This window comes from Nilaparvata lugens, chromosome X, assembly GCF_014356525.2.
Source record: "Nilaparvata lugens isolate BPH chromosome X, ASM1435652v1, whole genome shotgun sequence".
NCBI classification, from domain to species: domain Eukaryota; kingdom Metazoa; phylum Arthropoda; class Insecta; order Hemiptera; family Delphacidae; genus Nilaparvata; species Nilaparvata lugens.
In genome coordinates, this window is record NC_052518.1 from 49,627,238 (window position 1) to 49,652,059 (window position 24,822).

Sequence of the window (24,822 nt, forward strand, 5' to 3'; positions counted from 1 at the left end):
GTAAATTCGTATGGCTTTTGTTGGTGGGGAGTCCCTTGCGGGAAGGTCCCACCGCCTGAATATATAATTTAAGCCGTCAATGGGCCTTACGACTGTCATACTTCAGCCGGGACCGACAAATTAACGTGCCCATCCGATAACACGGGAGTGATCTGGTTAAAAAACTTTTGGCTGTGAGAGGGTTCTTGAAAAATGAATAGTTCAAATGCTCTCACAAACTTCAGTAACCAGGTGAACTTAATCACCCTTAGGCTAGTTTCACATTCATTCGGTTCGTTTCGTTTTCGATTCGTTTTCGGCAAATTCCGATAAGTGTGAAACGGTAATTCGGTTTGAATTCGGTACCGAATAGAATCCGCATAGAACCGAACGCCCACTTGACACTAATAAATTCCATCAGGTTTCAATTCGTTGCTGGCGAGACGCTACTTTCACACACTTTCGGTTCGTTTCGTTTTCGGCAAATTCCGATAAGTGTGAAACGATGATTCGGTTTGAATTCGGTACCGAATAGCAACCGCATAGCACCGAACGCCCCCTCGACACGAATAGGTTTCATCATATTCGAATTCGTTGCTAGGGAAACGGGAAAAAACAAAGTCTTTTACACACGCTTGCCTTTTTTGTTTTTATTTTAAACTGATATCGTGATTATCTGTTTCAAAATTTTCCAAGTCAAAATCATATGGTCAATTCATTTCTGTTAGTTCACAGGAACATTTTTTCTCAATGAATAGTTTGCCAAAAAAATATGAAAGATATAAATTAAAACTCAGGGAGAATTTTTATTCTTTTATTATTATTTTTTATTTTTCCACGAATATTACATGATTTCATCAATGGAGAGAAGAGATGAAGTTTATATACCATGTGTCAAAACAAGAACAAATTTTCAATTCGAAAAAATCATCTCTCTGAACATCAAAAATTAACAAAATTAAAAAGAAACTATTCTAATAATTCACAATATTTAATCAATTTTAAATTTTTTTTGTTCAAGAAATAACATATCACAATTTAACACAAGCTGTTATATTCAAATATACAAGCATGAACTGTGAAAATCCAGACACAGCTGTGTTTGAGAAGAAAATACCTAATTGGAACCGTACGAATTAAAACCTGACATGTATGAAAGCCTCATTCGTTTTCGGTAACGAACCGAACCGAACCGAAAACGTACCGAACCGAATGAAACCGAAAGCGTGTGAAGCTAGCCTTACTGTTCTCTTATGCATTAAATAGATCAGTTTTGTGTATTAGTTTTATGCATTCAGTGCAAATCAGTTTTATGTATGCATTAATAATGGTCAGTTTTCGTTCGTAAATGAACGAATTTTGCAAAACATATAATACTAATATGTTTTTTGATAGTTCATTGTTCAATTATTGAACTGCCCCTATAAGTGATCTCTTATTTTGGTAATAATTGTTTTTCGATGAATTATTTCTCCAATATCGAGATTTTTGCAGGCTACTATAGTAATCTTTCAATCTCAATGTACAGTAATAATAATAGTTTCGATCATAGGAACATCTTCTGTTAATTATAGTCACTTTATATATTATTATGTTCATGGTCAACTGTGCATTCCTCCCATTGAACTATACTTGATGATATCAAATCACAATATTACGAATTTATCAGCAGTATGTTAGAACAGTTTTGGGCTCAGCTTCTTTGCTTTCTATGTTGTAAGTACCTATATTTTTTAATAAAACTTGCATGTAAATAAAATGTAAGTGTTGATTAGAAATGGTTTGAACTTTATTTTTTCAAGTTTTTTTAAATGTTATCGTTTTAACCACCCAAGTGTACCTTTGATTCTTCAGTGACATTCATGCTTTCACCCGTTTTAAAAAGTTGTCATTTTTGTAAATATCATTTGCAAAGACTGTTTTTTTGCCTTTGGACTTGCTATTTTAGTTTTGTAGTGGTAATTTGTATTGGAATTTCGTGATGGTAGGCTAAATTATCTGCCTACTTGTTACTACTCTAACCAATCATTTTTTCAAAATTTCAATTTCCATAAAAGTGTCTCACATTCAAGAATTTTCTCTCATAATATTGTATTATTATACCATTTACAAGCATTCAAAATGTTGTATCATGTATCAAATTATATTCGAATTGATTTTGTCACTTCCGGGACCTAATAATGTGAATTCTTGAGTGAGTGTGAGACTGAATGTTCTTCGTATCTCTATCGGTATTTCAGGAATCTTCCTTTTTGCAAAATGTTTCTCATACTCTACTTATATAGATGATATTCGCAATTCAGTTGAGAAAGTTTGGCGTAGACTTTTTAGATACTGATGTTCTTCAGTAGTCATTTGTGAAATGTAATCAATATGACCCATTTTCTATTCATAGGCTATTATCATTGTAGTTGCTGCATTATACATGTTTTATTAGCGTTTGTTATGAGTAATGATTTTCCATCATTCCACAGGAGACGTTGTTATAGTTTTCTGTAATCCAAGAAGTTGCTCGCATTTCTATTCTATTCTATTTGATGTAAAACTCATTTCCGAAAAATGGAGCAAGAATATACAAAAATAAAAACAATATAATGTTTATTTAATATTAAATGGCGTAACATTAATAAAAAATTGAATATCTGAGATTTTGAATTGCTTCTATTTGATTAGTAAATTTATGTTTCTCAAATTGTTGTACACAAACTTATTCCTCCCAATCAATTTTACCCATTGGTTCGTATGGGGAGTGTTTACACTTTTTGAAGCTATACCTCAATTAAAAATATCTACAATTTTGGCTCTTCCAATTTGAGTTCCATCAAATCTGTTTAAATTGATAGCGTTCTCCATTCCTTGGTTATAATATAGAAAATTTTAGTCTACATTAACATATCAAAGGAAAATACAGTACTACGTAACATTTTTCACGATTCCGATCAATAAAGTTATTCTATAATATATCCATTCTCCCATCCTTATCATTGGAAGACGTTTGCAAAGCTAATGCCAGTGACTGATGGTCTGTACCAAAATAAATATTAGAGACCCTGAAACCAAAAACCGCCCTTTATGAAGATTTTTTTCCAAATACAAATTCAATTTTAAGGAGCAGTTTGACTCAGTGGTCGCGCTGATAAGCAATAGCTTATATATAAGTTAAGAATCATGCGCCAGGTACTCGCGCTGGAAGAGTGACCGCTTGAGCCAACTCCTCTGAATATGATTCATGAGTTGTAAAATCGCTTGCCGGTGGTTCGGAACCCACATAAAACTGTAGGTCCATTCATCTCTTATTATCATCCGCCTCATTACCTATGCACAAGCCTAGAGCTCATGTGGGCATCACAAAAAAATGATTAGTATGAAATTGGTTTATCAGAGATTGACAATGGTGTAACTACCGAAACCGAACTTTCTAACGGTCTTTCAATAAAATCTGTGGTTTTTGACAATTTCTTAGTATTTTTATTTAATATGAATAATTATACCACAATATCAACTTCTCAACTACACAAAAAGTGAAAATATACATATATTATTTGCCATAAAAATACAAGTAGTAGAAAAGATGCAGTGAAGTATAAATAAAAGCATGAACATATTATCGCTCATAATAATCTCAATATAACGTTAAATAATATGGAATTATAATGTGCAAAACTTTTCAATATGTCACATGGGGATGTTTCACAGAGACAAGTAGTGTTTTTGAACGATATTAGTGTCACAGAGACAAGTTTCATAGGAGCAGGTACTTCTATAAAATGGCAGTCTCACAGGAACAAGTTCCCACAGAGACAAGCAGTTTTATAGAGACAAGTCTCCGTCCAAACTAGTAGCGCTATAAATGGCAGTCTCACAGAAGCAAGTTCTCACACAGACAAGGTGTCTCACAGAAGCAAGTACAGTGTCGTAGAGACAAGGTGGCGAATGTAGGAAGAAGTTAGGCGTGTTGCCTACATCTGAACTTGAAGGCACTCCATTATTTTGTTCTAGTAAATTTAATGTCTGCTGTTTTTTAATCATGTAGGTATATGATTATGATTAAAGGTTTATCATATAAGATAGGGATGGGTTGGTAACCTATTAGAATTAGATATAAGATAGATAGAATTATGAAGATAACTTAAATAAATAAATTGAGTTCTATGTTAATGTAATATATTTCTACCAAACTCCAAGATAACTATTCCAATGTATCTAATAAGTATATATTAGACCTTCAACCCGAAAGAATAATCAATATGAATATGAAATGGAATATATAAAAGCCAAATAGCCTACCACTGACCTATTCATAACCGCTTCTTAAAAACCACATGGCCAAAATGGGTTTTCAAATTTGGTGAAAATGGTCAGTTTATGCCTTGGACGTGTGCTAAGGAATGGTTTTTAAAATTTGTAGTATTTCGAATTCCTAGCCAAAGGTTGAAATATGGATTTTTTGTTCAGTTGAGTGGCTGTAATGTAGAAATACATCTAGACTCCAGACTGTAATGTAGTCTTTACTGTACTGTAGTCCACTGTAATGAAGTCTTTGGAACCCAATCCAATGCTTTTGCAAGTTTGCACTTTATCGAAAAATAAGTTTCCACTTCCAAAAATGTCAACTGATTGTTCTTCCAATTATATTACATGTTACAAAAAAATCCTTTCCAGTTCAAAGTCCCCACAATTATTGTTACCTACTTTTGGTGGGCGCACTGGGACTAGGGATTCCATCAATTCAGAATAAGTACTATACCGGTATTCATCTTTACAGGATTGAAGTAGTGCAAAATTTAGATTAGCACACCAATAGATTTTATTTTTAACGAAGTAAGTTCATTACTTTCATATCAAAATTCTACTTTTTCCATTATGATATAGTATATTGAGGACTACTGCAAAACAATGTCTGGTAGCCCTGGTAATGAAATGTGATCGTATGGTTGATTGGAAGTCTCCAACCAGCCTGATCAGATTTCTTAGTGGGGCCATTGGCAAACATTTTAAAAAAGCCCTGATATTATAACAATGACTTTATTTCTAGTAGATGGCTGAATATTCTCGTTACCACATTGCAAAGGATGTTCAATGAGGTCTACTGTTATCTGGACTACTAGAGTATTGCAACTCCTAATGTCAGATTGAGTAAGAGCTTGGAATTTATTCCTATTTAGTGTACTCCATGTTCAATAATCTGCCACTATCTTATATTAGAAGAAACTTACCTCTAAATAAATTCAAAAACGCAGTTAATCTAATTCTGAATGAAAATGCTTATTATTCCGTAAATTCATTTTCAAATTGTTGAAAATGTGATATTCAGTGCTGTGAGTTTATAAATACCTAATTTATGTTTTTTTTCAATGTATGACTTAATTTATTCAATTGTAATGAGTGATGATAATAATGACTTGATAAGACTGATTTGATGAATGATTACACTATTCATAAGATGACTACTAAGATGTTATGAATTGAATTGCTCATTTATTGTATAACAGACTATAAGCTGAATTCTTTAGACAAGGCCTAATCGCCCAATCTACGTCCAAATTGTTTGTATTTATCGGTCAATATATTTCTTATTTCTAGACGCCAGCTAAGAAAGGGGTTTCAATTTTCGTAGAATACGCACGTAGTTGAAAATGTACGTTTTTAAAAAAAATGTGATTTCAAATTCAAATTTCGTTTATCAAACACATATACGAGTATTTAGAATTAATCAGAAAGTGGCCTGGAATAAGGTTTATGATTTTTGTTCTTCTGTATTTATACTATGACGTATTTATTAGTGATGGCTCTTAAACGGTAGGCTTATTATCAAATAACGAGTTTAGACGACCGGGAAAATTGTATTTATATTTTATTATAATAAATATTCTATTACGTTTCCAACCTACAATTATTGTGGCAATTATTGAAATGTTGCAATAATTGACCGAGCGAAGTGAATCTAAGATTCAAGTCGACGGTATGGCATTTCTCTTTATGATTAAATGTTTATATGTTAATATAAACGGAAAAAGGAGCCTCCTTCATACGCCAATATTAGAGTAAAAATCAGACTATGGAATTATTTATCATAAATCAGCTGTCGAGTGGATTATAAATTGCATGCCATGACGCATGCAATTCAATATCTCAATGTAACTTGGTAAAAAATCAGCAGCTGTGTAGACTATTAATTGCATGCCTCATTGAATGCAATTTTTATGCACTATTAAATGAACTATTGATTGCGTGCAATAACGCATGCAATAATAACATAAATAACATAATATTGTCTCTCAACTTTCTCTGCTTTGAACTCTGGCTGTCCTGTTCCCAGTATGTCATGACGGAGATTAACTTTTGATGTTAGCATTTTTGATACACTAACCCCAATAGCCATTAGCCGTTTTCACACCGATATCTTGCCGACACGACATACAGACTGTTGAAGGTTATATCGGTGAAGAAATAAAGTATTACGATTATTTGAACATTATTACTGATTTTATTTTTACTTTAAAGTCAAACCAATACATTGAACTCAAACGTTTTACTTAAGGCATGTTACACACACTTCACAAAGACAGAGTACAGTACAGAGTCACCAGTGCCTTGCCAATCACACATATTATTATTTAGTCTATTTCATTGTCAAACAACACGCCCCCTCAATGAAATAACCCAAAAAAAATTTATCAATCAAAAAAACAAAAGTAAGTTATAGGAAAATTAACATAGTTCAAAACATCTTAATTATTAAAAAATATTATTTCTAAACTTGACAAAAAGTTCCTTTCCCAAGGGTTTTGTGAAAATGTCAGCAATCTGATCTGAGGATTTTAAATACTCAACTTGAATAACACCTTCAGAAATTTTCTCTCTTACAAAATGATACCTTATATCTACATGTTTCATTTTTTTATGATGCTCAGGATTATGAGCTATTTTGATAGCAGACTGATTGTCTTCAAACAACAAAATACAAGTTTTCTTATTTTCAACAACACAGAAATCAATTAAAATTCCTTTTATCCAACAAGCCTCGCTTGCAGCTTGGCTCAAAGCAACATACTCAGCTTCTGTGCTAGATAATGAAACACTCTGTTGCTTCTTGGTACACCAAGAAATAGTATTACCAAAAACCTTGAAGCAATAACCTGAGGTTGATCTTCTCTCTAAATCACCACCCCAGTTTGCATCTACATAGCCTACAATCATATCATCATTCAATTCTCTCTTATATACTAGCTCTAAATCTAAAGTACATTTTACATATCTCAATACACGTTTTAAATTTTTATACAACATTTCACTGGCACAACTTTGGAATCGACTCAAGAAAGATACAGTACAACACAAATCAGGTCTAGATCCTACAACAGCATACATAAGACAACCAATTAGTCTACGACATTTCTTTTCTATTTCTACAGACTCTGACTTGAATAAATAAATAAATAAATAAATAATCATTTTATTTGTTCATGGACCAGCCATACAAATACAGAAATACAGTTAAATAGAGATACATGCACAACTATTCTATAATTCCAACAATAACCTCCAATAGAAATGAATTCTAAAGTAAAGTGTTAGTTCGTGAGAGAGCACGATTTCACTCTCTATGTCTGTTATAAATGTCTCCACTCCATGTGGATTATCAAACAATCAAGACTTATAGAACAATTACTGCATAACTGAAAATTTATAACATGAAATATTGTATCAAGACACAATGGAATAATTATAATTTAAATAAATACTTAAAGAATACAGCAATATCACAATTATAGATCAAACAATACTTCATAGCATATTACCAAAATTTACAGGAACATTAACATTACATTATAATACTACTTTGGATTGGTACAGGTACTTTAGGACAGGTACATTACTTAATAATTTTAACTACAAGGTTTCAAGCTATTGAATAAACTTACAGGCATTCTAATGAGTATAATGATGGTAGTTAAGTCAGAACGATTGATTTACAATAAGACTACACTAAACTTGGGTGGAAATTCAATTTTTCAAGCCAAACAAAATGTGATTAATTTACTTGGGGCATGCAATAGCAATATTATCACACATATTTTATATGAGTTACAGGAAATCCCACTTGTGAAATCACGTACTCAAGTATCAACACTACAAATCAAGAAGCGAATATCAATTGCTTTTACTACATAAAGGAATACTCTATTTATTTTCCTCTCACTCAAATTTGATAGAAGTACCATTACTTTGTCGGCATCTGACACAACATTTTGGATGAATTCGCCAAGAAAGTAGGAACGAATAGTGTTATACATTGGACAGCGTACTAAGAAATGTTCTATATCTTCTCTCTCACGAATATTACAAATAGGACAATTCGACATACAGTTCAATTTTGTACCTCTATTATTAACATACAAGTATATAGATACATTAGTGGCCATTCGCAATTGAGTGATACAACGGACTTTGACAATGGGCATTTGGAATCCAAGCTGCTCACCCATTTTGAAATTGGGATTTAATTCTCTATAGTGAGGGCAATTCATAGAGCTGAGTGCTGCTCCTACATCTTCCGCATACAAACTATCTGCGTGATTTCTGAACAAGATTCCCTGTACAGCCTTCAACCTGTGAAAAAGGTCAGCTCTATCTCCCCATGCAATTACGATACCCTGATCACCGCACTTTTTCTGGAGATGAGACAACCATCCCGAGGCTCCATGTATATTGTTCTGCTCCAGTGCACAGTCCAACAACACCGAGAAACAGAGTTTAGGGTATCTACACTCAGACATCTGTAGGACCCTTAAAAGAAAACCAAAAGTTCTCCTCAATAGAATGTGACTGAGCCTCAATCTGCCCAATTCCAAACGTACCGCCCAACTCGGTGATGTGACATTCAACAGAAGAATACGTTTCAGAAAATACAACTGTGCTCTTTCCAAAACGTCAGCACAACCAAGACCCCAAACTTCAGAGCCATACAGAATCGAAGGCAGCACTACCGCATCGTAGAGTTTCATCTTAGCATCCCATGTGTCAGACTTGGCTCTTCGAAGAACCTGGACGACTGACTCTCCAGTAATTCTCGCCTTCCTAATTAAGCCTTCACAGAATTTCCGGAAGCAACCCGACGCATGAAAGTCTACTCCAAGGTACCTATATCTGCTGACTATCTCTACTTCCTCACCTCGATAATGAAATGATAAAACTTTTTTGCGGCCCCTAGCATGGAAAGGTACAATTTTTGTTTTTTCAATATTGACAGTCAGCTTCAGGGATTCACAGTAGTCGGAAAGACAATTTAGCTTGTTACGCAGGTCCACCTCACTATCTGCAAAGATGACAATATCATCAGCAAACAGTAACATCAATATGTCAGTTTGGTTTTTCAATGGAATGCCATGGAAGCCTCTTCCCCTGAAAAAAGACTCAATATTTCTCAAATAGCAGGAGAACAAAAATGGACTAAGTGAATCCCCCTGCAACACTCCTTTTGTAACTTCAATGGGGTCTGAAGTCCTATTCTCGCTTCTCACAACCAATGAAGCCCTGTCATAAAGTCCATTCAACAGCCTTATCATTTTACTGCTGATTCCACACAACCTAAGCTCGTCCCATAGAAGCCCATGAGGAACAGAGTCGAATGCAGATTGGAAATCGACAAATAAAGCAAAATGTTTGCGGCGTCTAACCTTTATCTGGTGGAAAACAACTGTATGCAAAACAAATATATTGTCCAGACATCCACGCCCTCTCCTAAATCCACTTTGAGACTCAGGCAGTATGTGACATTGATCAGCCCACTCTGACAGCCTTATCTCTAATGCATGTGTGAAAAGTTTTGTGATATTATTCAGCATTGCCAATCCTCTATAGTTATTAGGGTTGTCCTTATCTCCCTTCTTATACAGAAAAAACATGACAATTTTAGACCATTCCCGGGGTACCTCCTCCATATATACTATTTTATTGAATGAATTTAGCAAATAATCTCTCCATTGCATTGGTAGAGCCTTGAAAAATTCATAATGTATTCCATCGACACCAGGTGTTTTTTTGTTCTTTGATTTAGATATTACCTGATCTAACTCCCACAAAGTGAATTCTCTATCCAAAAAGGGGTGTCTAGCATCACTTAACACAAACAATTGTTCCCTCTCACCTGCATATTTACTGCCAAGAAAGCGTGACCAAGATTCCAAAGAAACACCGTTAACATGCTTCTTTCCACCCTTGAAATATTTAACTGCTGTCCAAAACTCATAGGGATTTTTAACGTTTCTTATGTTGTCTTTAACTTTATTTAAATATAAATCTTTTTTAATTTTGATTGTATCCCTGTAATTCTTCTTCAAATCAATAAATGCTTTCACAGCTGCATCCTCATATAACCTGGACCTAGCAAACCTGAATGCCCTGCGTACACCTCTTTTTAAAGCATTGCACTCGAGGTCGTACCAAGGTTTATTTTTAAAGCCACCAGTAAATTGTTTCCTATACATGCCAGATAAGTCAGCTGCCTCCCAGATAGATTTTGTAAAATTCTCAAAAATTAAATCAATTGAATTATTTGTATCATTGAGTTGAAGATTCAATCTAGGAGATAGCATCAACGCCTCTCTAAATGATTCGGCGCAGCGGTCCGCCCAAACCAGCCTGTAAGAAATAGTTTTATCGCTCTCAGGTTCTAATATTGAAGTTTCTAAATCATCAACCAAGTCAATATCTATCTCAATCGGCAGGTGATCAGACGATAAAGAAATATCTGAAACTGTAAACTCACGTACAGTATTAAGGTGTGCCAAATCAATCCAAGCATAATCGATAACGCTTTTGCCGTTTTCATTGATAAAAGTATAGTTTCCTGGCTTATCTCCAAAACTTCTACCGTTTAGGACGACAAACAATTCATTCTCCATTAGATTTACTAGTTTCCTACCCTTGCTATCAATTTTCTTATCTAGCGAGGACCTTTCGCTATACAAACAATTAGTAGTGTTGAATAAAAATTCATCTTCAAAAGAATTTAGGTCACCTATTCTACAATTGAAATCTCCGCCTACTATAATTGGCAGTTTTTCCCCACGAAATGAAATAATATTCTCATCGAATAACCGCTCTAGGCTATGAATACCCTCTTGCTCGAAACCTGATCGAAAATACGTGAGACCAACAATAAAAACATTTCCGTTTTTTTCCGCCTTCAGAAACAATAAGCAGCTACTATCAATAACAATGTCAAAACTTATATTATCTTTGATAAGAATCAGCAAGCCACCCACAGCTCGGCCACGCCTGTTATCTCTAATAGCCACTCTTTCCACTATTTTAAAACTATCAAATATAACTGAATCATTTATCTTATTATAAGCCCATGTTTCTGATATGGCAACTATATCAAATGAATTGATTCTTTGGCGCTGCTGGCCATCAATTGAAAGCAAATTACTCAATCCGTGACAGTTCCAAAACATTATTTTCAGTCGAGAATTAGACTTAATTGAAGGATTAAAATTATGAGCCTCTTTAAAGGGTAAATGACTAAGTCTACTGACATTTAGCGACTCCAGATTAACAAGTCTCTCACACTCGATGACTGGACTCACCCCCTCCGTCTCCTATGGTGGACCAGCGCCGCCGGGAAGCACACTAGGACTAGCACCAAGTGAGTGTCGAGCCCGTTCCTCGTTTGTCGACCGCAACACATGTTGACTGCCCCCGGCCCCCGTCCTCAGCCAGCCAAGCAGGTTGCTGGCAGGGCGCGGCGGCTGACTCGCGCTGTCGCCGTCCCTCGCCGCCTCCACACATCGATTTCGCCGTCCATCTCCCCGTCGTCTCTTCGCACTGTGGTTTCCTCTCGATACATCAGTACGTCGCCTTCGAGTTATTGAATTCTCAGGGTGCTGAAGGATGTCAAATAATGTAGCTCCTTGTCTTATTACTGTTGGGGTCGTGAGATCGGAAGCTGGGCTGCAGGGTGCAGGAGAATCGAGAGCACCAGGTGATTGGTTGGGTGTGATAGGGTAAGATCCCAGAAATCGTATGTCGGGAGAACTCGACAACCGGATGATCCTCCTATTTCTAGAAAGCACACCGCCGTCACCGTCAACATCAGCCATCGGCACCGTCGCTTCACCAACTTCACTCATCACAGTCTGTTTGACAAATTTTCCCAAGTGTTTGGAGAATAATCGTTTTCCGTGGCGATTGAGATGGAGACCATGTTTTGTGAAGCTGAATCTCCGGAGGAAGTCATTAATGTCTAGGTAGAAGAGCTGCAGCGCACCAACATAGTCATCCACCACTCTAGATACGTAAGAGTTGGAGTAGAGTATGCTCTCGTTAAGTGTTAGGTCGTCATAACGGCAGGGTACACTGCATATTACAATTTTCGACTTGAGCTTGAGTTCAAGAAGAGAGCTGATTCCTTGGAAGATGGTTAATTGATGAGGTTCATTTTTATGAAAATCATTAGTACCAGCCAATATAACAATGACATCATCCTTAGTAAAGTCACTGACAAAATGGAGTCCATCGTGAATGATGTGTTTCAATTTAGCACCGGGCTTGGTGTAGACGAAAATTTCGAAGTCGTCATATAGATGATGGAGGTATTTACTCACCTCTTTTCCTTGACTGTCTGCTAATATTGTCATCCTCCTTTTCTTCTTACTATAGGTTGGATCACTACGTTTCATGCAAAGAGTCTTAGATTCACTTTCCTTATCAGGTCTGTGAATTTGAGCTTTGACTAGTAGCTTGTGAGTAGTAGGCTCATCATTTTTTGATGGAGACAACGTATCCTCAGAGAGCGACTCAAATCTATTCGTCACTTTTATAGTAGCTCTTGCCTCATTAACATTATGTCTTGCCTTAGCTGAGTGTCTTGGCGTAATAAAACCATCATTCTGAGAGATTGCCTTGTCGATAACAATGCTTTCATTCATAAGTACATTATTTTTTTCAGTTTCAATTATACGAATTATTTCATTTTTATTAATTAATTCTTCCTTTAAACGAATGTTTGATGCTCGTAGTTCTTCGATGCACGCTTTCAACTCCAATATTTCCTCATCAGCTTTCTCTTCATTCAATAAAGACTCTTCAAAATTTTCCTTGCGTCTACTTTTTTCGCACTCTAATTGTCTAGTCAGTTCTGAATTTTCATTCAAAAGTTCCATTCTTTCATTTAGCAGTTCCCCATTGCACGAGATTGCAGTGTCCAGTTTGTTCAATGCACTAACAATATTCGGAATTAAATCAATAATAGAATCGTTCGTGAATTTTTCTGCAGTCACAGCCAGAGTTCCTCTAATGTTGATGGCCAAGTCTATCACCTCATCATTAGCAAGAACATTGTTCATGTTGTTAAGTTCCGACTCTGCTCCACGTAATAACAGCTCACGCTTGCTGCGTGTTGTCATAGTAGTCATTTTAAAAATCAAAACTAGCGCGCAAAATAATTAACAGCAGACGTCACAACAAAGTAGCTCATCAGATGTCACATTGGAAATACAGCTGTCTGCTATCCCAGCTGACTCGGTTCCCGCGTAAAAGTAATTTTGAGGTTAGGAAGCACCGGTGAGCGGTGACCGGCAACTTGCAGACGACAGTCAGGTCAGAAGTCAAAACAATCGTCTTTTGATAGATAACCACTATCAAGTCGTGAGTTGAAAGTAAAGAAATTGAATCCACTACACTCAAACGAATAAAATTGAAGGTTAGGCTACGAAAATGAACACTGGTGAGATTAAGTTCATTCAAACTAACACGAGTGCATTTGCTTGAATGTGTCACACACTAAAAACGATCTCTAGCATAAAGAAACTGAAGAAATAGACTTTGTAAATTTATAAAACTCAAATTTTTAAGGAGCTATTTGCAGTAGAACTCACAGACTCTGACTTATCTCTAGTCAATAATTCAAAGTTGAAATTTTTATCCATGGGAGTGTCCATTGGCTTACAATCCTGCATGTTGAACTTTTCCAATACATGTTTGAGATACTCCTTCTGACTAATAACAGTTACCCCCTTCTCAATATCTTGTTTGACATTAATTCCCAAGAAATTAGAAACTAAGCCCAAGTCTTTCATCTTGAAATTTTCTTGTAAGACTGATTTCAATCTTGAAACATCATTCTCATCTGAACCAAAAATAAGTATGTCATCTACATACAATAATAGAAATACCTTTTTACCCTCCACAATTTTAGAATACAAGCAATAATCATTTTTAGACCTAGTAAAATTGTTCATTTTCATTACAGAATCAAATTTAGAATTCCAATCTTTTGGAGATTTCTTCAGACCATAAATTGACTTCTTAAGTTTACAAACCTTATTCCTAAATCCTTCTACTCCCTCTGGTAATGACATATAAACGTCTTCTTTGATATCACCATTAAGGAAAGCATTTTTTACATCCATCTGATATACAGGAAACCCTAATTTATTTGCAACACTCATGAAAATCCGAAAAGTTGGCAATTTGGCCACAGGGGCATAAATGTCATTTAAATCTATGCTATCCTTTTGTTGAAACCCCCTAGCAACTAATCTAGCCTTGTACTGAATGTTACCCTTCTCATCATTTTTAATTTTAAATACCCATTTGCTATCAATAATTTCTTTGTTTTCTGGTACAGTATCTACCTCTGTCCAAGTATTATTCTCTTTCAAAGCATTTAGTTCAGTTTTTACTGCCTCCAACCACTTTACAGAATTGTTTGATTTCATAGCTTCAGAAAATGTAAGAGGCTCATCTACTTGTAGACTAAGATAACTGGTTTCATAGTCTTTCAACCACACTGGTTTTTTAATCACTCTTTTCTCTCTCCCTCTTATTTCATTACTTTCATTCATCATTTCTTCTCCACTTTCTTCATTTACTTCTACTTCATTGATTCCATCTTCAATATCATTTGTTTCAATCTCAATACCCTCAGCTTCACTTGTATCAGTTTCTTCTACTTCATTATTTTCAATTTCTTCAACTTCATTTATTTCAGTTTCTTGTACTCCATCATTTTCAATTTCTTCAAATACATTGTTTGGATCATTACCTTTTGCGATTCCCTCAATGTCAAAGCCTTGATTTATCTTGAATACTTTGGGGTCAGAATACTTTTCACCTTGGTTAGATTGCTCAACATTTGAAAAAATTACATCCCTAGAAACAATTATTTTCCTCTTATCAGCATCCCACAACCGATAACCATTTTGCAAATATCCTACAAACGTTAGCTTCTTGGTTCTACTGTCAAGTTTCTTAAGATTACCTACAACATGACTGTATGCTATACTTCCAAAAATCTGTAGTCTTGATAGATCTGGTTTTTTACCGTACCACTTTTCAGCTGGAGTACAATCAAGAGTACATGTTGGGCTTCTATTAACAATAAAAGCTGCTGTCCTTACAGCCTCACCCCACATTTCCTTTTTCAATCCTGAATCAAACAAAAGTGCCCTAACCTTTTCTAGCAATGTCCTATTGATTCTTTCTGCCTTTCCATTTAATTCTGGAGTGTATGGAATGATGAAATCCATGAAAATCCCTCTATTTTGACACCAATCCTTGATTTTATTACTAGAATATTCCCCACCATTATCACACCGAAATTTTGAAATTTTAGAATGCCATTTTGCCTCTACTTCAGCTACAAATTGTTTCATTATATCAAATACCTCACTTTTATTTTGAATAAGAAATACCATGACAAAATGTGTGAAATCATCTAGAAAAGTAACCATGTATCTTTTATTGTCCCAACTTACCGGGGTAATAGGCCCACAAACATCAGTATGTACTATTTCAAGGGGTCTTGTTGCCCTTTCCCTGACTGTTTTAAAAGGTTGCCTTGTTTGGCGAGCAGACAAGCATATTTCACATGGGTTTTTGGAAAAGTCATCAATTTTAGTTTTAATATTCATTCCCTCACTAAGATTTATGAGCTTTTTCATGTTATCTACACCAAGGTGGCCTAGCTTCCTATGCCATAATTCTACTTCATTAGACTCATTAGACTTGGGTGAAATAGTGCTAGTCATTACATGATGGACTGAATTTGAATTATGCATTTTCAAGTCAACTTCAAACAAACCATTCGAATTTTTTATGCCTTCCATAATGACTTCATTGTCTTTCAACACCTCAACCCTATTTCCACTAAATAAGACCTTACCATCGTTCTCAGTGATAGCACTTACAGATAACAAATTTTTAGAAAGTTCTGGAACATATAAAACATTATTTAAGTTGCATTTGTCTGATTTGATGTTTCCTACCTCAAGAGCAAACATTGATTCATTTTCCTTGGCTACTCCTACTTTACAACTAATTGGAATGGAACTATCAAATAGTGATTTAGATTTTACCATATGTGAAGTAGACCCTGAGTCAATTACGAAAGTGTCATAGTATTTTACATTAGAATTAGTAGTTAAAAAGGATACTTGGTTCTTCTTCTTATCATTCTGTTTTTTACGAAAGTAACAGTCTTTGTCTTCATGATTATTCTTCTTGCAAATACTACAGAATAGACCACTTTTCTGTTTCATTTTATTTCTGCATTCACGGGAAATATGTCCATAATTTTTGCATCTGTAGCACTGGATTTCCGATGTTTTGAATACCACTGGTTGCACAGAATCACCTTTATCAGTAGATAGTCTGCGTTCTTCATTCACCAACCGGGAGGTTAGGTTTGTGAGATTTCTGTCACAAATTGCGGTTGCTTCCCACGACGTTTGAAAGTGGGTGTATTTCCTGGGCAGGGAGCTGAATATTTTGCCAATAACCATCTCGTCATCGATTTCGTGTCCAACAGATTTCAATTTATGGGTCAAATTTTCCAGACGGCTGATGAAACTAGCAATGTCTTCATTAGCCTCTAGTGTAAAATTGAAAAAGTCCTGCATTAGAGAAAATTTCTGTTGTTTTTCATCACGTTCGTAGATTTGACACAGTTTTTTAAACATTTCACATGAAGTTTCACAGTTCAAAATGTGATTCAAAGGTTTTGAGTCAATTGTAGTTATTATTATTTTCTTGGCTTTAGCGTCCTTCAAATTGAAAATAGAAAGTTCTTTTTCTTTACTAGGGTCGTTTGGTTTTAATTCTTTTCCATTAACAATATCACTAAGTCCTTGAGAGTCGAACAAAATTTTAATTTTAAATTTCCACATTTGAAAGTCTTCATCGTTGGATAGCTTTCCAACCATACCCAAGTCCGAATCACTGGAACCAGCCATTTTTACTTTGAACTCGATTGCCTTACCTGATTTTACATTTGGGTATTTTACTTTTACTTTTAATGTTTTTACTAGAGTTCAATCACTTCACCGGTATTACTATTTTAGAGTTGAATCTCCGAACTTCCATTGTTGTCTTGCACGAGAGTATTTAGGTTAAAAAGGTTTTTTTACTTGCACACGAAAGATCCAGCCTGGGCCCATAACCTGTTGAAGGTTATATCGGTGAAGAAATAAAGTATTACGATTATTTGAACATTATTACTGATTTTATTTTTACTTTAAAGTCAAACCAATACATTGAACTCAAACGTTTTACTTAAGGCATGTTACACACACTTCACAAAGACAGAGTACAGTACAGAGTCACCAGTGCCTTGCCAATCACACATATTATTATTTAGTCTATTAACATACATCTATTAACATATTATTATTTAGTCAAACAACACAGACAGGGTTTACTCTGATGGACAGTATAAGAGGAGGCTGCGGTTTATAACTGCGCGAGGTCTACTGTTCACAGAACTACTAGTTCAAATGCTAATGAATTAATCATTATTATTAAACGAAAATCCAAATTAAATGCTGTAATTCACCCCGAATACTTCTGCTATTGCAAATATTGACAACAGGGTAAACAGCTTGATGGAAATTCGATGCGCGCTACTATTCAAAAATTATTTTTCGCCCCACTTGGATGTAATGAGCTGGTCTACGTGCGTCATATGGGGGCCGAAAGTGATTGTTTTCTGACCAGGCCGGTAAAATTTTTACGGCCCTAGGGCTGTAAAATAACCTTGAAGTCAGCTGATTCTGGTTTGATGTGAACATGTTTATAAAATAGTTTATGAAACGGAATCAGTTTATGCTTCTAGAATTGAATAAAGTTTTTGCAATAAGATACTATCATTTTATTTGGATGAATGAAATACAAATGAGATATTATAAACTATTCAAATTCAATTTTCAGAGTATAATAGAATCTAACCTCAAACCTCCTAGTAAAGCGTTTATCACGGAACATGGTGGATAAACGGAATCATTTTATGCTTCTAGAATTCAATAAAGTATTCTGTAATAATATACTATCATTTTATTTAAATGAATAAAATACAGATAAGATTATAAACTATTCAAATAATTCGATTTTCATAGAAGGATAGAACTTCTAACCTAAACTTCCATTGACATTCAGATCACATCGGATTGGCCGAATTTCAAGTGTGCCAAAACAGCTGATCAAAAACTTTTTCAAGTGTGATAAACCAGCTGATCAAAAACTTTTTCAAGTGTGATAAACCAGCTGATCAAAAACTTTTTATTATTTGTGTTTATCATTCAATAATTAAAACATTTATAATAATATCATCTTATTGTCATTTGGAAGAATAAAAAGTATAAACTCAACCTCTTACATAATTGAACATAATATTTTAGGTTATTTAGACAAATCAGAATAAAAAATAAAAATACTTGGACAATTTCTTGATATTCAGATTTGCTAGAGCTATGACCTTCCACTTTTGCTTTCGGAAGTGCTTATAATAGACAATGAGAATAATATTATTATTCTCATATATATATTGTTTATTTTTCTGTGTGGCGAAAAATTACGTTCTCACCATGGGCAAAAATGTTTTTCCGGCTCTCAATCTTTTCTAGTCCTCGGCCTACGGCCTCGGACTTGAAAACCGATTTCGAGCCAGAAAAGTTTCATTTTCGGCCCTAGGTGCGAAATATACTATGTCAGCCCGGGAATCGAACTCAGTACCTCCTAATTGCCGGTCAGAAATGCTTACCTTTACACCAAACTGACAATCTCTGGATAGCAGCGCTCATTTTATACAAAGCCATAGCGGCCATTCAGTCTACAGATGGAAATTACTGAGATATTGCAATTTTATTCGAATGCTAATGAATTAATTATTATTATTATTGTTACTATTATTATTAATCGAAAATCCAAATTAAATATTAATAATAAATTATAAATTAAATTAAATCCCTGTTGTTTACCCTGTTGTCAATATTTGCAGTAGCAGAAGTCTTCGGGGTGAATTACAGCATTTAATTTGGATTTTCGTTTAATAATCAAATCAAATCATTTATTGTTGAAAAACATTGGAAAATGTTACAACATCGTCAAGATATTAACTAAAAATATTATCATAAATAACACGCCAATCAAAATTCAACTGCGAAAAACTCATCCACCGTATACAGACATTTCCCGATTAACAAGTACCTCAAATACGTCCTGTAAGATGCGATATCCATCACTCTCACGGACTCAGGTAGGCAGTTGAATAATTTTATGGACATTTGCTGCCAGCTCTGTTGAGATACATTGTAACGGCAGTGTCTGACTCTAACTTTGTATTTGTTACGAGTGTTGTGACTATGGAAGTCAGAGTTTATTTCAAAATCTTGAATGTTTTTCCTAATGTAAAGCAAACATTCAAATACATATAAAGATGGCAATGTTAAGAAACCCCTTCCTGTGAATAAATTCCTACAATATCGGGGGACCGAGCTTTGCTCTGGAGTGTAAAAGCATAGAAAACTTGTAACGAAAGATTGAATTTATAGTTTATATTTATTTATTCATTTTCTCAGTCGTGAAATTATTTTTACAGTGATATGAGGAGGCACAACAGGCTTATGCCAAAAACTGTCACTTTTCAATATTGTACTACAGTCCAAATAAAAATCTAGGTTAAGCAACTATCACTCATCAAAATAACAATTTATTCACACTTCAAAAAACAAACACAACATCAATTACAAATAGATATACTATGAATTCGATTTAGAATGATATGTTTGCTACAATATTTGTTAATATACTATGTATCACTAACAGCATGTAGTTACTATTTTGGACTTTCTGGAGTAAGCATGTTTTCTAAAAAAAGAGAAATAAACGAAAATAAGTTTCTCTTGCTGAATTTTTCTTCTCGTGAGATCAGCTGGATGATCCCACACACATGCACTCGTTCACTCTCTTCCATTACGGTATCGACATATGACAAAATTTCCAGCTGTTTTTCCAAGGACGTATTTATCCTTTTGATGTCCTTCAGCGAGTTATCCAAGGGTTGAGACCTAGTGCAATCGAATCTTCATATCATAAACCTACTTTTTTCCAAATTTCGTGAATATCGTTAGAGCCGTTTTTGAGATCCGTTGAACATAAATATATACCCATATAACCACATAATCATATAAATAAATAAATAATATATATATATATATATATATATATATATATATATATATAATATATATATATATATATTATATATATATAATAATTCCAATATCTCAGTAATTTCCAGATGTCTATTGAAACATTATTGATCTAACTAAAGCATGATATTAGTGTCAAAGACCGAAATCTGTGTTTCAGTTCATTATCATATGTGAGATTGATTGATTGATTGATTACTTAATTTATATAGATTACAATATATACTGGCTTTTACACTTATATACACTAGCTTACAATACAGCAAAGTTATAGATGAATTTACATGATATATACTAAGAAAATGATTTTTGAACTGCATATGATATGAAAAAAGCAATTGGTAATAGCTATAGATAATATTGTTATGCATCTACATAAATTGACGGAGCTTTGGACATATCAATGTCCATTCTTTGGAAAGAATATTCAAAATATCCTTCCCACTAACTCTCTACCAAAACGTTAATTTCATTAATTCAACTAAGGATTAATTTGTAAATGAAAATATTGTAAAAGTTTTAATTAATATGAAGATTGATTGATTGAGTACTTTATTTATGTAGATTACAATATATACTGGCTTATACACTTGTATACAATAGCTTACAATACAGCAAAGTTATAGATGATTTTACATAATATAGACTAAGAAAATAACTATTGAACTGTATATTATATGAAAAAGCAATTTGTAATATAATAACTATAGATAATAATCATATTGTTATGCATCTACATAAATTGGCGGAGCTTTGGACATATCAATGTCTATTCTTTGGGAAGAATATTAAAAATATCCTCCCCACTAACTCTCTACCAAAACGTTAATTTCGTTATTTAAACTAAGGATTTATTTATTAATGGAAATATTGTAAAAGTTTTAATCAATATGAATATTGAAGAGAAAAAAACAGAAAATTGATAAAGTAAAATAATTATATAGGTAGATAAGATCAAATAATTGATTAATAAAATGAAGTAGGCTGAAAGTAGATCAGGGTTATCAAATTTCAGTAATATACAGCAGTATGCAGTGGATAATTTAAATAACATGAGTTTATATAATATATATATATATATATATATATATATATATATATATATACAATTCGTTCTATACATGGTTTAAAGGTTTATATTGGTGGAATGGGTGAGGGATGGTTGTCATGTGATCGTTCTAGGGCCGGACAGTTTCAGTCATTTGTTCCAAAATATGTTTTTTTAAAGTCAGGTTGAAGCTCGCTCGGCTCTCGATAGACCTGATAGAAACAGGAAGTGTATTCCATGCACGACAGGCACTGACTAAGAAGGATTTTGTGAAAATAGTAGTTCGATGATTGGGTATCCTTAAAGTACTTTCTCCGGTTCTAGTATGTGAAGCATCTATCCTCCTACCTTCAGAGACAAATTTGAAATCATCTTTAAAATAGTTCGGATTACCGTATTTCAAGATATCTCTAACAAGCTTGACTATTCGAAAAAGCCTCTGATCGGGAAGCTTCAATGTTGAACTAGCAATGTGGGCTGGGGTGATATGATCATGGCGTTGGAGAGAGTAGACGAAACGTAGACAATAATTTTGGCAATGCTGTAGTTTATCATTCAGAGTGACTTGCATATCATTAAGAACAGAATTACAATACATTAAATGTGGGAAGATGAGAGATTGAACCAATAATAATATAATGTTTCTAGGGAGGATATCGTGCATTTTCTTCAATGCATGCATGGCTGAGAATACCTTTTTACAAGTTTTGTTCACTTGTTCTGACCAGTCAAGAGTATTATTCATAATAATGCCTAAATTTTTAACTGAGCTACAGTAAGGAATGTCATTACCGTCTACACTAACTTTGTGAATCGATTCAAGGTCAATATTGTTTATAAGACGAGAATATCCAATTATAATGGGTTGTGTTTTGATGGGATTAAGCTTAAGGCCATTTTTCTTTGTCCATTCCACTATCGAATTGATATCCTGATTCATTATTCCAACTGTTTCATTAATTTTTGTTATGGGACAGCTTAAATAGATTTGAAGGTCGTCTGCATAAGTATGGAAACTGGAGAGTTTGATAATGGAAGAAAGGTCATTAGCATACAAAGTGAAGAGGAGAGGGCCTAAAATTGAACCTTGTGGTACTCCATGCATAACGTTTTTCCAAGTTGACTTTTTGTCACCGACAGATACACATTGTTTCCTACCTAATAGATAGGATTTAAACCAAACTAACGAGTTGTGACTGAAACCAAGAATAGCCAACTTATTCAGAAGGACTGTATGATCAACAGTATCGAATGCTTTAGAAAAATCAAATAGGGTGAGGATGGTGCATTTTCTTTGGTCCATAGCTAACCTTATATCATCAGTGACACGAAGCAGAGCTGTCTCAGTTGAATGGAATTTTCTAAAGCCTGATTGAAAGTTATGAAGCTTACTATTGTTGTCTAGAAATTTTACAACTTGAGCATGAATGAGTCTTTCTAGCACTTTGGACAATGCAGGTAAAATACTGATTGGTCTAAAATCCTCAACTTTATTGGGTGATGGAACTTTATTTAGAGAGCGAACCAGAGCAAACTTCCAGTTTTCAGGGAAAATGCCTTCTTCAAGTGACTTGTTGAAAATGTATGTAATGGTTGGTAAAACAGCAAATAACATCTTCTTGATAAATTTAATAGGAATTTTGTCTACACCTGTAGCATTACTATGAATACGTTGAATTGCTCTGAAAGTGTCTTCTTCTGAGATTGGATGGAAATGAAATTGATCAGTGATTGGTAAATCTAAGTTTGTAACCTGCTCTTCAAGATCATCTATATGATTAGCAATGACAACTTCGTCGCATTGGTTAGAGTGTGAAACGAAATGGTCATTTATATTATTCAATGGTAAGTCAATTTGTGGATTCGATTTCTGTTTGCCAAGCCCGAATTCTTTTATTCCCTGCCAAAGTGATTTAGAGTCTTGTCTATTGTTTGTCATAAACGAATTCAAATACCTAATCTTTGAGTTCCGTAATTCCTGTTTAACCCTATTTCTAAGGCTCCTATACTCTATCAAACTGTCCAAGTCAAATGTCTTTTTAAATTTTCTATGTGCTTTGTCTCTATGTCCCATCATCTTAAGTATGTCTTCAGTCATCCACGGTACTCGTCGTTTTCTATTAATCCTCCTTGTCACATAAGGTGCATGTTTGTCATACAAAGTCAAAGTCCAATTCTCGAAAGTCTTGACCATGTCATCAACTGAGGGTAATGCTTCAATTTGATGCCATGGAGTCTGAGCCACATCAGTCAGGAAGGCGGCTTCATCAAAGTTTTTGAAGTCTCTATAAGTGATAATTTTCTGTTCTGGCTTGGGTATCTTATGGGAAAGTACACAGTAGATCAAATCATGTCTAGAAATAGCTGGGACTGAGACTTGGCCTGCTTGAACAACCTCATTGGGATCACTAACAATGAGAAGGTCAATGAGTGTGTCTGATTCATTAGTATGATGAGTTGGATTGAGGGGTAAAATAGTCATGTTTAGGCATTGGAAAATTGTAGTCAGTTGAAAGTAGTCAAAGTTCCGATTTGACATGTTCAAGTCGGTGTTCATATCCCCCATAACTAGTATACGGTTATAACAAGGCATAAGAGAAAGCAAGGCATTTTCGAAATCTGTGAAATGACCTATTTTTGGTGGGCGATAACAGATACCAACGAGTAATTTATCATTACTAGAAAAGGATAATTCAAGTAGCATAAACTCTGGTCTGGAACAATACTTTTGTTTAGATGTGATTAAAACTTTTGTTTTGATACCATTTTTCACATAAATTGCTACACCCCCACAAGCTTTATTTAATCTATCATTCCAGAAAAGATTATATCCAGGCAATGCAACAAAATTTGATGAAATACTAGGCTTCAAAAATGATTTGGAAATTCCGATTATATTGAAGTCCTGAAAACGGAAGATTGCTCTGAGTTCATCAATGTGGCAACTGAGGGATTGTACGTTAAGGTGAGCAGCCTTGAAAAGTTTTTTGAAAGAGTGGAGCTTATTTGCTAGAAACATACCTGCGTCATTATTACTATTATTGAAATAATCATACCTACTTGAGGGCGAGCAAGCTGACGTGTCAGTGAGAGGCATCATGGAAGCAGCAGAGATTTGAGAGAAAAAACTGAAAATTGATAAAGTAAAATAATTATAGGTCTAAAGGTAAATAAGATCAAACCATTGATTAATAAAATGGAGTAGGCTGAAAGTAGATCAGGGTAATCAACTTTCAATAATATACAGCAGTATGCAGTGGATAATTAAAATAATATGAGTTAATATAATATACAATATACACA

General features: G+C 34.4%; 1 protein-coding gene across 8 annotated transcripts in view; it reads left to right on the forward strand.

Annotated features, from left to right (window-relative positions):
* The window catches only part of LOC111054814 (extended synaptotagmin-2-A), a 114,306-nt gene that overhangs the window by 27,671 nt on the left and 61,813 nt on the right, over positions 1–24,822 (forward strand). Inside the window, exon 10 of one of the 8 annotated variants that reach the window (XR_005572963.1) lies at positions 2,454–3,979. The exons of 6 other annotated variants lie outside the window; for them this stretch is intronic. Coding sequence is in view for 1 of the 2 variants with exons in the window: in XM_039441308.1 (XP_039297242.1) it covers positions 2,454–2,468 (15 nt within the window). In the remaining variant the exon portion in view is untranslated. Of the gene's footprint in view, positions 1–2,453; positions 3,980–24,822 lie in introns of those variants that run through there. One more of the 8 variants, XM_039441308.1, reaches the window with a different exon arrangement.